The 15,591-nt window shown below is 63.4% G+C and overlaps 3 protein-coding genes across 10 annotated transcripts in view; 2 read left to right on the forward strand and 1 right to left on the reverse strand.

The window, feature by feature from the left end:
* The first annotated feature begins 4,249 nt into the window (after positions 1-4,249).
* ARHGDIG (Rho GDP dissociation inhibitor gamma) lies at positions 4,250-6,681 on the forward strand. The gene is made up of 6 exons (XM_017510869.1): positions 4,250-4,557; positions 5,439-5,618; positions 5,708-5,791; positions 5,995-6,071; positions 6,170-6,233; positions 6,319-6,681. The coding sequence occupies exons 1-6, from the start codon at positions 4,485-4,487 to the stop codon at positions 6,516-6,518; spliced, it is 678 nt and encodes a 225-aa protein (XP_017366358.1). The 5' UTR covers positions 4,250-4,484; the 3' UTR covers positions 6,519-6,681.
* Positions 6,682-6,784: 103 nt separating this feature from the next.
* PDIA2 (protein disulfide isomerase family A member 2) lies at positions 6,785-10,125 on the forward strand. Of its 4 annotated transcripts, XM_017510859.2 has the most exons (11): positions 6,785-7,039; positions 7,653-7,859; positions 7,936-8,069; positions 8,150-8,287; positions 8,356-8,472; positions 8,644-8,769; positions 8,836-9,033; positions 9,262-9,382; positions 9,466-9,647; positions 9,749-9,859; positions 9,987-10,125. In XM_017510859.2, exons 1-11 carry the CDS (start codon positions 6,820-6,822, stop codon positions 10,029-10,031), a joined length of 1,599 nt encoding a protein of 532 aa, XP_017366348.1. In that variant the 5' UTR covers positions 6,785-6,819; the 3' UTR covers positions 10,032-10,125. The 4 variants fall into 4 exon arrangements, 3 of the variants coding, with proteins under 3 accessions (XP_017366348.1, XP_017366346.1, XP_017366347.1); XR_001819728.2 differs by having other exon boundaries at positions 6,933-7,859; positions 9,466-9,619; XM_017510857.2 differs by having other exon boundaries at positions 6,933-7,859.
* Positions 10,126-10,347: 222 nt separating this feature from the next.
* Positions 10,348-15,591, reverse strand: part of AXIN1 (axin 1) — a 65,546-nt gene continuing 60,302 nt past the window's right edge. Inside the window, exons 9-12 of one of the 5 annotated variants that reach the window (XM_017510844.2) lie at positions 13,451-13,558; positions 11,829-11,996; positions 11,487-11,676; positions 10,348-11,115 (exon numbers count right to left, since the gene is read on the reverse strand). In XM_017510844.2, coding sequence (XP_017366333.1) covers positions 11,083-11,115; positions 11,487-11,676; positions 11,829-11,996; positions 13,451-13,558 — 499 coding nt within the window. In that variant the 3' untranslated portion in view covers positions 10,348-11,082. Of the gene's footprint in view, positions 11,116-11,486; positions 11,677-11,828; positions 11,997-13,450; positions 13,559-15,420; positions 15,478-15,591 lie in introns of those variants that run through there. The other 4 variants (XM_017510845.2, XM_017510846.2, XM_017510847.2 and 1 more) reach the window with 4 other exon arrangements.

A 15,591-nucleotide genomic window follows, 5' to 3' on the forward strand; every position in this document is an offset into this window, starting at 1 on the left:
TGGGGTGGGCACCGTGGTTTAGGGCCCGCTGTAACCGGTGCCCGATGTGTGAGGCCCTGAGGATGGGCAGGGCCAGCGCCCTGGCTGGGGCCAGACTGCTCGAGGCTGGTGTACCGCGATGCCCGTGGCCAGGGCTTCGCAGGCTGCCGTGACAGGGCCTGGCCTGGGTCCCCACACCAGCGGTGTCTGCGTTTCTCCTCGGGCTTGGTGCCGGGTGTCAGCGGGGCACGTGGCTGCTGTGCAGTGTGATTCGAGGCGAGGGCCTCGGCGACCCGAGACCTGGTGATTCGTGTGACCCAGCAGCCCCCATCTCCTGCTGTGGGTCCCTTATCGGGGGTCCTTCCAGGAGAGAGGCTGACGGCCCATGGCTCACTTCCCTCAGTTTCACAGGGGCCTGGGTGTGCCCGCTGGGGAAATGGGCAGAGACTCTGCCCAGAGTGCCCTGGGACTGCTGGAGAGGAGCTTTACTGCAGGGAGGATCTCAACACACACGCTCCCACCTAGGTTCACCAGCAGCTGCCTGGCTTCAGGCCCCTCTCCTTCGTCCAACTGCTTTGCTAACCCTAGCCCAGAGGTGGACGCTGGGCCAGCCCCAGGCCCTTCAGGGCCCACCCACAATCTCGGCCCACTGCAGCCTCCACCTCCTGGATTCAAGCAGTTCTCCTGCCTCAGCCTCCTGAGTAGGTGGGATTACAGGCACGCGCCACCACACCCAGCTAATTTTTGTATTTTTAGTAGAGACAGGTTTTCACCATGTTGGCCAGGATGGTCTTAATTTCTTAACCTCATGATCCACCCACCTCGGCCTCCCAAAGTGCTGGGATTATCGGTGTGAGCCACCTTGCCCAGACTTTTTTTTTTTTTTTTTTTTTTTTTTTTTTTTTTTTTTTTTTTTTTTTTTTTTTTTTTTTTTTTTTTTTTTTTTTTTTTTTTTTTTTTTTTTTGAGACAGTCTCACTGTCGCCCAAGCTGGAGTGCAGTGACATGGTTTTGCCTCACTGCAGCCTCCTCCTCCCAGGTTCCAGCAGTTCTCCTGCCTCAGCCTCCTGGGTAGCTGGGATTATAGCCATGTGCCACCATTCCCAGCTAATTTTTGTATTTTTTTGTAGAGATGGGGTTTCACCATGTTGGCCTGGCTGGTCTCGAACTCCTGACCTCAGGTGTTCTGCCCGCCTCAGCCGTCCAAAGTGCTAGGATTACAGGTGTGAACCTCCATACCTGGGCAATTATGGCATGTTTAGAAGAAATGCGGTTTCGCCGTGTTGGCCAGACTGGTGTCAAACTCCTGACACCAAGTAAGCTGGATCTTTTTTTTTTTTTTTGAGACGGACTTTCACTCTTGTTGCCCAGGCAGCGGGTGGATCTTGACTCACTGCAACCTCTGCCTCAGGGGTTCAAGCAATTCTCTTGCCTCAGCCTCCTGACTAGCTAGGATTACAGGCAAGTGCCACCACACCCAACAAATTTTTGTATTTTTAGTAGATTTGGGGTTTCACCATGTTGGTCAGGTCGGTCTTGAACTCTTGACCTCAGGTGAACCACCTGCCTTGGCCTCCCAAAATGGATTACAGGTGAGCCACTGTGCTGGCCCCTATTTTTTTTATTTTTGAGACACGACCACTGTCACCCAGCTGGAGTGCAGTGGCATGATCATAGCTCACTGCAGCCTCGATTCATCGGGCTCCAGCAATCCCCCTACCTCTGGCTCCTGAGTAGCTGGGGCTACACGCAGGTGCCACCGTGCCTGGCTAGTTTGTGTCTGTTGTTGTTTTGTTCTGAGACACAGTCTGGTTTGTTGCCCAGGCTGGAGTGCAGGGCACAGTCTTAGCTCACTGCCACCTCCGCCTCCTGGGTTCACGTGATTCTCGTGCCTCAGCCTCCTAAGTTGCTGGGATTACAGGTGTGCACCACCATGCCCAGCTAATTTTTTTTGTATTTTTGTTTTTTTAATATTGTTTTTTTGCATGTCCTTGGATTATTCTTTTGTATTTTTAGTAGAGATGAGGTTTCACCATGTTGGTCAGGCTGGTCTCGAACTCGTGACCTCAAGTGATCTACCTGCCTCGGCCTCCCAAAATGCTGGGATTACAGGGGTGAGCCATGATGCCTGGCCACTAATTTTTTTTTTTAATTTATTTTGGAAATAAATATACATTCGGCCCCTTGCTCATCCCTGCCCTCAACAGCCTCAGCTTCTTGCTATGTTGCCTAGGCTGTTGAACTCCTGGCCTCAAGTGATCCTCCTGCCTCAGCCTCCCAAAGTGTTGGGATTACAGGCATGAGCCACAGCGCCTGGTTATGTTATTTATTTTTCTGAAAGATGGGGGTCTCATTCTGTCACCCAGGCTGGAGTGCAGTGGTGCGATCATAGCTCACTGCATCCTCTAACTCCTGGGTTCAAGTGATTCTCTTACCCCAGCCTCCTGAGTAGCTGGGACTACAGATGTGTACCACTACACCTGGCCTATTTCTTTTTTCTTGAAGGCAGAGTACCTCTGTCCATGTGTCCCCACTCAGGGAATGCTTGGGGCTGGGCAGGGTGTGCGGTTGACCTTGAGTAGGAGCCCCTAACGTGGCGGCCTGAGTCCACTTCCATTGCTGGAGAGGCCACGTCTGGCATGAGCTGGGGCAGGGCGCCTGCAGGGTCTCTTACCCCAGGGTACCATCTCCCTTGGATCCCAGTGAGCCCGACATGCCCCTCGCACAGGTGGGGTGAGGTTGGCTTAGGTCTGGCTGCCCTGTCTGCAGGTGTGGGCATCCATGGTGGCTGTGAGGCAGGGGAATAGGGAATGAGGGTAGCCAAGGGTTGGGACTGCAGCAGAGGAGCAGCAGGTGCAGCCAGTTCTAGGCAGGGCTGGGCAGCACGCAGCCCCAGCCTTGATCTCGGGATCCCAATACAGGAGTTTCCACTTCAGCCCCTGATTGGTCTCGGGCCAATCCTTCATAGGGTGTAGCCTATTGGAGGCCTTTAAAGGCCACAGGGCTCCAGCTGGTTCCTCTGGCTTGATAAAAATCCGAATTGAGAAGGCTCTAGAGCTACTTGGTGGAGCCCATTCTCACTGTGTGGAGCGTCTTCTGCAAATCTCTGCTTTCCTTACTCTGTTTCGTTGTTCTTTTGTTACTTTGTGTGTTTTGTTCAATTCTTTGTTTTGCTCGCCAAGAACGTGGGCAGCTCCCCTTCAAGGCTTTCTCTCCCCTAGTAGCTGGAGCGGGAACCGTCGGTCTGAAGGCAAGTGTCCGAACAGCCCCCACTCCCTGCAGTGAAGGGGCAGCAGGGGTGGCGCTCTATAGAGGCTCAACCTCACAGGATCTGCCTTGGAAAGCGTGTTGGGGGGGCAAGGGAGACAGCCCCCACCCAAACCCCAGTGCCCCCTCGCACGCAAGGTGGTCTTCTGCTGAAATTGAGGAGCTCCTTGGCAAGGTGGGTCTAATTTCAGGGTATCCCGGAAACAGGAATGGGGGGCCAGGGGGTGTCTAAGAAAGGGGCTCAGGCTGGTCTGACTCCTCCCATATTCATACCCAGGACTTTGGTCCCGCTGTCCCAGCCAGAGCCTGCTCACCTCGTCCCCTGCCTGGTCCCGCCCCACGCCCCCCACAGGTCTCAGTTTAGGTGTCAAGATCAGAAGCTCCTTCTGTGCATGGGTCTCTGCGCTCCCACACCTTGGGGTTCTGCTCCTTGTCAGTGTCCTCTCCCCAAGGACAGGGGTCTTGGTAATTGTCTGGTCTCCAAGAGCCCTGCAGGGACACCCCCTCCTGGGAACTCACACAGCCCAGCTAGGTCACTAAGCCTTTGAGGAGTCCTTGTACGCCTCTGTGGCTCTAGAAGCACCCCGGCGTGTGGGACCCGTGCCCACTGTTGTCCCGCCCTACTGATAACTGTGAACCTGTAGGGTGTTGGGCCAGCCCTTACCCCAAGGCTGGGCAGGCCCCAGGAGTCCCTTTCTGCTCAGACAAGCTCCCTCGCGGGCGGGGGAGGGGGGGGAGGAGGAGGGCAGGGTCTGCCCCAGGCCCCAGGTGTGGATCGCGCATAATAAGTCCCTGGGGAGGGGGGCGCACCTGCGCCACGGCGCCCCCAACCCCGCCGGGCCACGCCCCGCACGGAGGGTTTCCCAGGAGACCCCCCCCAGGCTCCCGCTGCGCCGTGGGGGTGGGGCAGCCCTGCGGACCAGAGCCCGGCCCGGGCCGGCGTGCGGCGGGGATCGTGACCGCGGCCGCTTCTGTGCGGGGTCCTGGCGCGCGGGCGGCGGGGGCGACCCGGGTACCGGCGCCGTGCGGGCGACACGCGTGTCTCTGCGGGGCTGCGCGGGGTCCGCGGAGCGGCTGGGGGCGCGCGGCGCGGGCGCGGCGCTGGGCGCGGGGGGCGCTCCCGGCCGGGATGAGCTCACCGCAGTCGCGCCGGGGCTGAGCGCCGAGCGGGGCGGCGGCGGCGGCGGGGCGGGCGGCGGCTCCTCGGCTGCTCCGCGGCTGCCCGGGCCGCGCGCCACCATGCTGGGCCTGGACGCGTGCGAGCTGGGGGCGCAGCTGCTGGAGCTGCTCCGGCTGGCGCTGTGCGCCCGAGGTGAGCGGGTCGGGCGGGGGCCGGCGGCGGGTGGGCGGGGGTTCGGGGGGCTCGGCCCCAGGCGGGGAGCAGCCCCTCCCCCGCGGCAACTTTGGGGGCACGCGTGGGGACCTCGCGTCGCGGACCCCCGACCCGGGTCTGGCAGGGGTGGGGGACTTGCTCCAGGCTCCACCCTTGTGGGGAAGGGAGCCAGGTGGCTGGTGAGGCGGCGGCGCTGGGACCCTCTCCCCTGGGTGGGGCTGGGGCTCGAGCTCCGTAGGGCGTGTGGTGATGCCTAAGAAGACTGGAATAAAGTGGGCAGGGACTCAGACCCCTGCTCAGGGTGCCAGGCAGGGGGTTTCAGGAGACCCCCAGCCCCGGGGCACTACGGGAGGCGGTGCAGAGCCTGAGCCCAGGGCTTTGGAGAGTGGCTCCCAGCCCCCAAGCACCGTGGGGAGGAACTCCTAGGACTGCGGGAAAGTATTGAGAGACCCCGGCCCAGAGCAGGATGGTGGAGACCTGGAGGACCACTAGGGGCGGGAGGCCGCTGAGGGCTGCTGCTCTCTAGCAGGTAGCCCCCCGACCCTGGGCTGTCCTCATTTGGAGCCTTCGCTTCCCGCACCTTTGGTCTCAGTCAGGGAGGGGGACTTGCGGCCATCCAGACCAGGGGAGCTGCCTGCCTGGCGGTCTCTGGAGGGCCCCTCCTGAAGGTCTGGGTGTGGTGCTGCACATCCCCAGGCCGCCCCTGTCCTCTCCACCTGCTCTCTCCCTGAGCCCTGAGAGGCTTCCTCTTAAGTCTATTTGGGTAGTGGGAGGTACAGCTGGCCCGAGGGGGCTCCAGCTTGGCGCTGGAATGCCAGGGTCTGCTAGTGGCAGCTGCTCACGCCCCTCCCCACCCCCAGTCCTCCTGGCTGACAAGGAGGGTGGGCCGCCGGCAGTGGACGAGGTGCTGGATGAGGCTCTGCCTGAGTATCGGGCGCCGGGGAGGAAGAGCCTCTTGGAGATACAGCGGCTGGACCCGGAAGACAGGAGCCTGGCCCAGTATAAGCGGGCGCTGCTGGGGCCCTTGCCGCCGGCTGTGGGTACGGCAGGGGCCTGGGCGTGGAGGGCTGGGTATGGGGGGCTGGCAGGGGCCCGGGGGGCATCCTGCAGACTACCAGTTTCTCTTCAGACCCAAGCCTGCCCAATGTGCAGGTGACCAGGCTGACCCTCCTGTCGGAGCAGGCTCCGGGGCCCGTGGTCATGGACCTCACAGGTAACTTGCAGGATGCTGTCCCCTGAATGCAGGTGGGGCCCTCCCGGGTGGGCTTCGGTGCCCCTGTGCCCCACACCCCACGTCCAGGTACTCACAGCCATCACAACCGCAGACCTCATGGGCACCACTCCCCATGCGGGGGCTCCTGGAGCAGATGTCGGCCTGTAGAGAAGTTTTGACCCTAGCTGCCATTTCCCAAATAGGGGACCTGGCTGCCCTGAAAGACCAGGTGTTTGTCCTGAAAGAAGGTGTTGATTACAGAGTGAAGATCACCTTCAAGGTGAGAGTGGCTGCAGGGCCGGGGGTGTGAAGGGAGCATGTGGGGGCAAGAGCCAGAGGCCTGGCCCCCCGAGGAACCCCCAGTGCCTCTGTTCCCAGGTCCACAGGGAGATCGTCAGCGGCCTCAAGTGTCTGCACCACACCTACCGCCGGGGCCTGCGTGGTGAGGGCAGCGGTTGGGGGAGTTGCGGGGGAGGGGGGCGGCGGGGGTGGGCAGAGGACAGCCCTGATGCCCCCACCCTCTCCAGTGGACAAGACCGTCTACATGGTGGGCAGCTACGGCCCGAGTGCCCAGGAGTACGAGTTTGTGACTCCGGTGGAGGAAGCGCCGAGGGGTGCACTGGTGCGGGGCCCCTACCTGGTCCTGTCCCTCTTCACGGACGACGACAGGACACACCACCTGTCCTGGGAGTGGGGCCTCCGCGTCTGCCAGGACTGGAAGGACTGAACCACCAGTCCGTATGTCCCCAACCTTGCTCAGTTGCTGCACAGGGACCCCCAAGCATCCCCAGTACCCCCGTGAGTGACGAGACCCACCCCTGCTCTGTCCCAGGACCCCCTGGGCTGGCGCTGTCCCCCGACTGTCCATTAAACGTAGTCCTGCCTCGGTGCCCTGCGTGTCGCCTCTTTCTGCCTCCACTCCCTGGGAGCTGGGGGGGGCACGTGGGCCTTATCTTTGTTGGGACAGGGCCTGGGTGCTACGTGGCGGCTGCCGCTTGGCTTGTGGCTCCCTTATCTGCCCCTGCCCCATGGTCCCTGGCAGCACCATGAGCCGCCAGCTCCTGCCCGTGCTGCTGCTGCTCCTGCTGCTTGGCGCCTTGAGCCCGTGGGGTCAGGAGCAGGGGGCTGAGAGTCCCTCAGAGGAGCCTCCAGAGGAGGAGATCCCCAAGGAGGATGGGATCTTGGTGCTGAGCCACCACACCCTGGGCCTGGCCCTGCGGGAGCACCGTGGCCTGCTGGTGGAGTTCTGTGAGTGCTGTGGCCAGTGGGACTGGGGACCGGCAGGGCCCGCTGGGGCCCACACCCTTTGCCTGCAAATGCAAGGCACGTGTCCAAGAGAGGCCTCCCCTCAGGCACTCACCCCCACTGTGCCACAGAGCTCTAGGAGGGGCCTGGGGTCCGGTTGGGGCAGGCAGGAGCAGTGGAGGTACCCACAGGACAGGAGAGCACCTGGACCTCCCTGCTCTGCCAGTGGGGCCTGCCACAGACTGCAGAGGCCCCAGCCATGTTCAGGCCTGGAGGTCCCTGATGTGTGTGTTCTGTGGTCTCTTCACAACCTCTGACACACATGGGAACCGTTCTCGCCTAGGAGGCCTGCCCAGGCAGCCACATGAGCCCAGGAGCCCCGACCTTACAGGACGGGAAAGGGGGAAAGGGAGGGGTCTTTCCAGCTCTCCCAAGCCTTGCTGGTCCCTATGCCACAGCCTGGGGGACTGGGAGGGGGCGTTGGTGCTTGGCTTGGCCATGGCCAGGGCTCAGGGCAGAACTGAGGAGTATGCTTGTTCCCTGCTGGGTTGTCTGGTGGGGACAGGGTGCTGCTGGGGTTGTGGCGGCCTGGGGCACTCACAGACCCGTCCCCCAGACGCCCCATGGTGTGGGCACTGCAAGGCCCTGGCCCCCGAGTACAGCAAGGCAGCTGCCCTGCTAGCGGCCGAGTCGATGGCGGTCACGCTGGCCAAGGTGGACGGGCCCGCGCAGCCGGAGCTGGCCGAGGAGTTTGGTGTGACGGAGTACCCCACGCTCAAGTTCTTCCACCACGGGAACCGCACACACCCAGAGGAGTACACAGGTGCGGGGGCAGGCGGGTCGCTGGGGGGCGGGGGCGGGGGCGGGGCCAGGCCCAGGCTGAGGGGAACTCCCTGCAGGACCCCGGGAAGCCGAAGGCATCGTGGAGTGGCTACGACGGCGGGTGGGGCCAAGCGCCAGGCGGCTGGAGGATGAGGAGGGCGCCCAGGCGCTGATCGATGCCTGGGACCTGGTGGTCATTGGCTTCTTCCAGGTGAGCCACTGGGCACGGGGCGCCAGGCTACCGGGGCAGCGACTGCGGGACCTGGTGGTCTCACAGTGCCGGCCCCACAGGACCTGCAGGATGAGGACGTGGCCACCTTCTTGGCCCTGGCCCGGGACGCCCTGGACATGACCTTTGGCCTCACGGACAGGCCGCAGCTGTTCCAGCAGTTTGGCCTCACCAAGGACACCGTGGTCCTCTTCAAGAAGGTAGATCAGGCCCAGATGGGGGCTGGGGTCCGGCCATGGCTCCCACTGAGCCACCTTCTGCTGTCCAGTTTGATGAGGGGCGGGCGGACTTCCCAGTGGACGAGGAGCTTGGCCTGGACGTGGGTGATCTGTCACGCTTCCTGGTCACACACAGCATGCACCTGGTCACGGAGTTCAACAGTCAGGTGTGCATGCTGCGGTGCCCGGGTAGGGGGTGTCCCGGGGTGGAGGAGTCTAGGGATGGTGGCGTCTGGGCTGGGGGCCCTGGGGAGTCCTGAGCACCCTCCCACGGGAGAGCCGGAGCGGTGGTGCCTGGGCTGCGGCTCCTGTGGACACGAGCACCCTCCCTACTGCAGACATCCCCCAAGATCTTCGCTGCCAGGATCCTCAATCACTTGCTGCTGTTTCTCAACCAGTCACTGGCTGCGCACAGGGAGCTCCTACCAGGCTTTGGGGAGGCAGCTCCCCGCTTCCGGGGGCAGGTACTGGGAGTCCGGGGGGAGGGGCAGCTGGACAGTGGGGGTGCCAGCGTGGCCTCCCTGCCACAGGTGCTGTTCGTGGTGGTGGACGTGGACGCTGATAATGAGCACGTGCTGCAGTACTTCGGCCTCAAGGCTGAGGCAGCCCCCACCCTGCGCCTGGTCAACGTTGAGACCACCAAAAAGTACGCACCCGCGGATGGGGACCCTGTCACTGCCGCTTCTGTCACTGCCTTCTGCCACGCAGTCCTCAGCGGCCAAGTAAAGGTTCGCTGCACACTGCTCACTGCGGGAGGGGAGCCATGACCTCACCCCACCAGCTTGGGAGGGGATGGCAACAGCAGCTCTGAGCATGCCCCACCCTGCGGAGGTCCCCCCTCCGCTGCCTGCCCTGCAGAGGGACACCCCGGCAGAGGCCTGCCTCACCCTGCAGAGGATCCCCCCACCAGCCCTGCGGAGGATTCCTGGCAAAGCGCCTGGCCTGGTTTCCCCCAGCCCTATCTCCTGAGCCAGGAGGTACCCCCTGACTGGGATCAGCGGCCAGTTAAGACCCTCGTGGGCAAGAATTTTGAGCAGGTGGCTTTTGATGAAACCAAGAATGTGTTTGTCAAGTTCTGTGAGTGCTGAGGGAAGCAGGGAGTGCGTGGGCCGGGCAGGGGGTGCCTGGGTGGCTGCACTCAAGGGCGGCCCCCATCCTAGATGCCCCCTGGTGCACCCACTGCAAGGAGATGGCGCCTGCCTGGGAGGCGCTGGCCGAGAAGTACAAAGACCATGAGGACATCATCATCGCTGAGCTGGACGCCACAGCCAACGAGCTGGACGCTTTCACAGTGCATGGCTTCCCTACCCTCAAGTACTTCCCCGCAGGGCCGGGTCGGAAGGTATGGGGGTCAGGGGGCTGGGGAAGAAGCCGGGACGCCATCCTTCCTGCATGTGGGGCTGGGCCCTGGCGTGTCCTCCTGCCCCTCCTGTTCCTCCTCAGGTGCTTGAATACAAAAGCAGCAGGGACCTGGAGACCTTGTCCAAGTTCCTAGACAATGGGGGTGAGCTGCCCACGGAGGAGCCCCCGGAGGAGCTGGCAGCCCCGTCCCCGGTGGGTGTCCCTAAGCCCAGGGCTCTAGGCCTCTGCACAAATCCTCTCTACACAGGGTTGGCGGGACAGGGGCGGGGGCAGGGCCAGGCTGGGAGCAGTTTCGAGCTGCACCTGTGCCCCTTTGTAGGAGCCACCCACCAACTCCACTGTGGGGTCCAAGGAGGAGCTGTAGTGCCCCGTGTCCCCCACACCACCGCTGGAAGGGAGGCGGCCCCCTCGGGTGCTGGAGGGAGCCGTGCCCTGTAAATAAAGAGCTTGGTTCTGGACTGTGTGTGCCTGGTCCCTGAGCAAGGCTGGATGGTGCAGCTCTGCCCAGCTTGGGGGCTCCCGGGCAGGAAGGTGGAGCACATGACCATTTCAGCTCGGCCAGGCTCTGCGCCCCAGGGTGCCCCCCATGCCCACTGAGGCCAGTGTGACCTCTTTTACCAGGTGGGCTGAGGCTGGGAGACGCCACCAGGCCCCACCAGCAGCAGTAAACCACAGCCAGAGCAGGTTCAAAAACAGTTTTATTTCATTATTATCCAAGTACCTTTGAAAAGATAATTGTCCAAGTGTCATCGCATGAAAAACAGGCTCCGGCAGCCCCTGCTGGCCCTGGCCTGAGAAATGTACATATTTACACGGGCCCGAGAAAGGAAGACCCGGGACGGCGCAGCCGGCGGCGGGCGGCAGGCACAGCTCTGTCGCCGATTCGCACAGTGGCAGGCAAGAGACGAGCTGCGGTGAAGGCACTCGGTGGCGCGTACAATTGACACAGGCCCTCCAGGCCCCTGTGCCCGGGCCTGGGCCCAGCCAGACCAGGGTTCGTGGGCAAGGCCCAGAGGGAACGTAGATCCCAGCACACGTGTGCCCAGGGGAGGCGCTGGGGGTCACTTGAAGCCCGCAGCAGGGACCTCGGCTGCCCCCTCCAAGTATTGCTATGGGGAGTGGTCAGGGCTGCCTCCTTGTGGGCAGGACAGAAGCCTGTAGAGCAGGTGGAGGGACCCCACCCACCCACCCAGAAACGGGCAGACTGCAGGCGTGGGCCACAGGCCCGCACTGTCCCCGCAGGGCTCCTGAGTACAGGTCATCCCCTGGTGTGACACCCGTGTGCCCGCCGAGGGCCGAGCCTGGCGTCGTGGCCCGCCGGTCAGTCCACCTTCTCCACTTTGCCGATGACCTTCTCCTCGAACACGGGCAGGACGGCCCCGTCCTCCCGGACCTCCTCAAACACCACCCCACACTCAAACTCGTCGCTCACTTTCTTGAAGTAGTATCTGCCGGGCGGAGGTGAGCAGCGCGTGAGGAGCAGGGGACGGCGTGTGCACAAGCCCCGCCCGGGGAGCCTCCTGTCCACGCCCCATGCCCCCCGTGTGAGTGAGCTACTCCCAGAGCCACAGCATGCAACCACCACGTGTGGGTGACGGGGCACCCCCCGGGCGTGCCTGCACGGGCCTCTAAGCAGCTGCAGGGGAAGCGTCTCCTCCCAAGGGCTGCGCACTGTGGCGGCGTCTCCGGACGGGGCCCTCCCCCAGCACCGCATCCTCCGCCACACGCCTCAGGTGTTTGCACAGTCGCTTATGGACGGAGGGAACCACCTGCCAGGCTATGCCGGGCTCTGGGGGTCAGGCCCCCTCTGCTCACCCACCAGGGCTAACATGGAGCCTCCAGCGTTGGCTTCAGGCAGGGCCCCACAGGGCTGAGCGGCCCAGGGCGAACCCTGGCAGGAGGTGCCCAGCTTCCGCAGGCTCCAGCGCCCAGCAGGAGGGGACAGACCATCTTGTTTCCCCGCCCACAAGACGAAGGCCCTGGACGGGTCCCTTGAGAGCCGCTCAGTTCTGTGGGGTCGAAGGCCTGATGCCACCCTCAGCCCAAAGCCTGGAGAGGTGGCTCAGGTGTGATGAGTGACTTGAGATGAAATGGCAGGAAACTTTATATGCCCCTGGGCACCCCCATACCCTGCGGGGAGGGGGCACTGGCCTACACTCACCGGTAGCTGCCCTTTTTGGTCAGCAGTTCCTTGAACTGGCCCAGGGTGATGGCGCGGCCCCTCACCAGCGTGCGGTAGGGGATGGGCTCCCCGCAGAAGTAGTAGGCCACGACGATGCTGTCGCACGCCTGGGCGCTCCCGCCGCCTGCCTTCCGCTGCGACCTCGCCCTGGGGAAAGAGATGCAGCAGTGGTCCCCGGATCTGGACTGACGTCCCACAGGGTGCCTCCGGCCGCCAGCAAAGGGCAAGGCAGGGCAGGCCCATGGGGGTGAGCTGCAGGCTACTCAGGAACACCTGGGGCCCCAGGCCCCGCTGCCCACCCCCAACATCTGAAACTGCGGTCTAGTCCAGTACCAGCTCCACTCACCGTGAGCACAAAGGTCTCCCCTGCCAGCTCACAGCCCTCCACCGGCTGGGGCCTGGCCCCGGGGCCGCTGCAGCTGCCCACTCTAGGAGGGCGGGGCAGGCTGCATGGCTCCCATCCCAGGAAGACCTACACCCCTCAAACTTTAAACACAGCTAAAGGGCAAGGATTGGACAACTGCATCATTTCCGGATCAGCCTGACTCGGCAGGACCAGGGGTGGCAGCCAGTGGGCCCTTCCGAGGAAGGCGAAGCTGCCTCAGTCTCCTGCCCAGGCCAGGCTGGGTCCTCCTGCAGGTGGTGTGCGGCCACCGCCGTGCCAGGATGACAGGGCGCTTGCTATCGCACCCCAGCCCCACCCTCAGGTCCCTCAGACGGCTCCAGAAGCTGCCCCTGGATCACTGGGGTTCAGCCCTTGGGTCTCCTCCTTGCTGGGTGCATCAGGGGCTTCCAGAGCCAGCGTCATGGCAGGACAGCACGGGGTCACCTCAGCCACGTGACCATCTACTTCGCACCCCAGGCTCCCCGCCAGCTGCATTCTTGGACTTTGCCCCCGTGCCACATCCTCAGAGCCCCCTGGAGCCAGGCCCATCAAAGAAAAGCCAACATGTGGGGGCTTCCCCAGGGACACGTGAAGGCCACCCCAGCATACCTGAAGGACGAGCCACAAGGGACCAGCATCCAGAAGAAGCCTGGCACGGCCCGGGGACCCCTGATCTCCAGGCCCGTCTTTAGGCTGTGTCCCTCCTCCTACGGCCTTGAGCAGACAGCACACGTGGAACCACGTGGTGTCAACATGGCAAGCCTTCCTCACTAGGGCTCGGAGTGGTCAGCGTTCCAGGTGGGGGCAGAGCCCAGCCTCGCTGACCGCACTGGCCGGACAGATGCACACAGCGGTCCAGACCCACACTGCAGCAGCCGCACCTCAGCACCTTCGCCCCTGCGGCCCCGACCCTGCTCTCAAGCCAGGCCTGGCAGGGACGGTCTCTGCCCCCCGCAGGCCTGGCTGTGGTGCCCAGGCCTCCTGCCGGCCTGTGGGTCACATGCTGTCGTGCTGGCCAGCATCTCCTTTGATGGAGACGGGAGAAGGCTCTAGAGGAGCCTGGAGCCTGAGGCCGCTGGGACCCTCTCCTTCCACAGCTGCTTCCAAGCTTGGTGCCCGATCTTGGGGCCCAGGACGGCGGCTCTACCACTGGACCTGGCTTAGGACGCCTGGGCCGGGGTGGGCAGGACCGGGAGGACCCTCGGGACACACGTACTCTGTCTCGGAGAGCTCCATGTCCGACACGGCTGGTACCACGCGCAGCACCGGCGCGCACGCTGGCCTGACGCAGGCGCGTCCCCGCCGCATAACCTCCTGCACATACCTAGGGAACAACCCGCGTCAATGGTGGCTGCGCTGCTGCCACCAGCCCTGGGGAGGGAGCCTCAACCAGTGCTGCCGGGCAGACAAGGTGTGCAGGGGCTACACGACTCCCCAGTGAAGGCTCCAACGTGGAGGGGTGGATGAGACACCGAACCTCCTCCCAGGCCTTGTTGGTGCCAGACGCTCCCAGCACAGTCGAGAAACGGGCATCCTTCTGTTCACTGCAGGGCGCCTCGCACTCAGGATCTGAGCACCGACCCCCTGAGTTCCGGACCACACTTTGGGGAGCTTCTGATCTGGGGAGCTAGGATCCCGCCACCTCCCCTCTGCTGGGACATCTTCACAAAGCAAGTAGCTCTCCAGGAGCCTGTCCTTGGGTCGCTGGCCTGAGCTCCCCACCGGGTTGAGCGTGGCAGCTCCGTCTGCACCTCAGGGAGGCTGAGGGCCCTCCGTGACACCACTGAAGCCCTCCGCGGGCTTGGCATGGCAGCTCCTCTCACGTGGACACCTGCGCCTGCTTGCGCCAGGCAACCCCGATGATTTCTACTCTGACGTCCTGGCAGGGTCCCACACCCGCCCTGCCCCTGCGCCTTCCCTCCAAGTCTCAGCTGCTCGAAAAAGCCCACATCCCCTGGACGGACAAACGCAGCGGCCAAAGCGGGCCAGCACAGCTGTGCCTCAGAACAGCAGCAGGGTCCCACGGCTCAGGGAGCGTCCACTGCTGTCACGAGCCTGGGGGTGCCGGGGGAAAGTGCAGACGCAACCGGGAGAGACCCCTACTCCGCCCAGCAGAGGAGCCCGGCCAAGCCCAGGAACTCTGACTCACTGCACACACGGCCCACCCACTGCCTACCTGAGCCAGCCAGGTCACGGCCCAGCTCTGAGCACCAGGCACCAGGCTCCTGCATGGCACAGGGCTCTGGCTCCTTGTTGGCTGAACACAATCATGGGGTCGCACACGTTTTGCCATAAAGTGAACACCGTTTTCGTTCAAGGTAACAGACTCTTTCTGGCTACAGTGCTGCCATTAGACTCACAGCCTGCTAAATGCTCAGGAACCTTTAACGACTTGAGACACACACAGGCTTCTGGCTGAGAAGGGTCTGAACCCGGATGCTGGTTCAGCAGAACAGGGCCCCTGGCCCCAGCTCCCGGGAGTAGCACAGCCCCAAACCTAGACGCCTGGGATGTGGGGCTGGACCCGGGCCCCAGATGACCCAAGCTGGACAGGAGGAGCTGGTGACCTCTGGCAGCAACCAGGGCCCAGGTTGAGCTAACCCTCACAGAGAGCCTGATGGGTCTGGAAGACCAGTGACCCTGGATGGCCGGGAAAACTGCCTCATGACCAAGCTGAAAGCATGGGAGAAGCCAGGCTCTAGCCTGGAGGGAAAACACTGCCCCAACCAAGGGGAGACCTTGCAGCCCAGGCAGAAACCACCCTGCCCTGGGGAGAGAAGAGGGTCTGGCTACGGGGGCCCAGAAGGCGGAGGACGTCGTAGCGAGGGCTGCAGGCTGGCCATCCAGGAGGACAGCTCCACGTCTGCACAGCTTCCCCACCATGTAGAGCCACTGAGGGCTCTTGGGGTGCCGCTGTCAAAAGGCAGCCACCATGCCCCTAGGACCCCTGCCTCAAGGCCCAGGCTGCTGCGACTCGGCATTCCCCGAAAGCTGGGGCCCTGCAGCCTCAGCCCAGCTTGAGGATGGACCCCTCCTTCCGGAAGAACGGAAAGCACAGTGGCCTCAGGTGTGTGAAAGCTGCCACCCAACCTGTGTCCACAGCAGGGCCACCTGCCACCTCACCCCTCAGTGGTTCTCAGTGGAAGGAAGGGCGCAGTGTGGCCAGGGGACACGGAGAGGGCCACTTTCCACCTGAGGGACTTCTGCAAAGACCTCAAACTACGGGGAGCTTCAGCCCCAGGCGTAGTGCTGTGGAGGCTCCCGGACCCGCCCACCCCGCCCTACCTCTGCTTGGAGGGTGCCCGGACCCGCCCCACCCTGCCCTACCTCTGCTTGGAGGGTGCCCGGACCCGCCCC

This window comes from Cebus imitator, unplaced genomic scaffold (genome assembly GCF_001604975.1).
Source record: "Cebus imitator isolate Cc_AM_T3 unplaced genomic scaffold, Cebus_imitator-1.0 Scaffold444, whole genome shotgun sequence".
In the NCBI taxonomy this organism is placed as follows: domain Eukaryota; kingdom Metazoa; phylum Chordata; class Mammalia; order Primates; family Cebidae; genus Cebus; species Cebus imitator.

Excerpts from the sequence above, each read along its gene's own strand:
- PDIA2 (XM_017510857.2), top strand. The coding sequence starts at position 7,319 with ATGTGTGTGTTCTGTGGTCTCTTCACAACCTCTGACACACATGGGAAC. Across the intron at positions 7,860-7,935 it reads ACACCCAGAGGAGTACACAG|GACCCCGGGAAGCCGAAGGC; the intron begins GTGCGGGGGCAG and ends AACTCCCTGCAG. Across the intron at positions 9,648-9,748 it reads CCGCAGGGCCGGGTCGGAAG|GTGCTTGAATACAAAAGCAG; the intron begins GTATGGGGGTCA and ends GTTCCTCCTCAG.
- ARHGDIG (XM_017510869.1), top strand. The coding sequence starts at position 4,485 with ATGCTGGGCCTGGACGCGTGCGAGCTGGGGGCGCAGCTGCTGGAGCTG. Across the intron at positions 5,619-5,707 it reads GCCCTTGCCGCCGGCTGTGG|ACCCAAGCCTGCCCAATGTG; the intron begins GTACGGCAGGGG and ends GTTTCTCTTCAG. Across the intron at positions 6,234-6,318 it reads CTACCGCCGGGGCCTGCGTG|TGGACAAGACCGTCTACATG; the intron begins GTGAGGGCAGCG and ends CACCCTCTCCAG.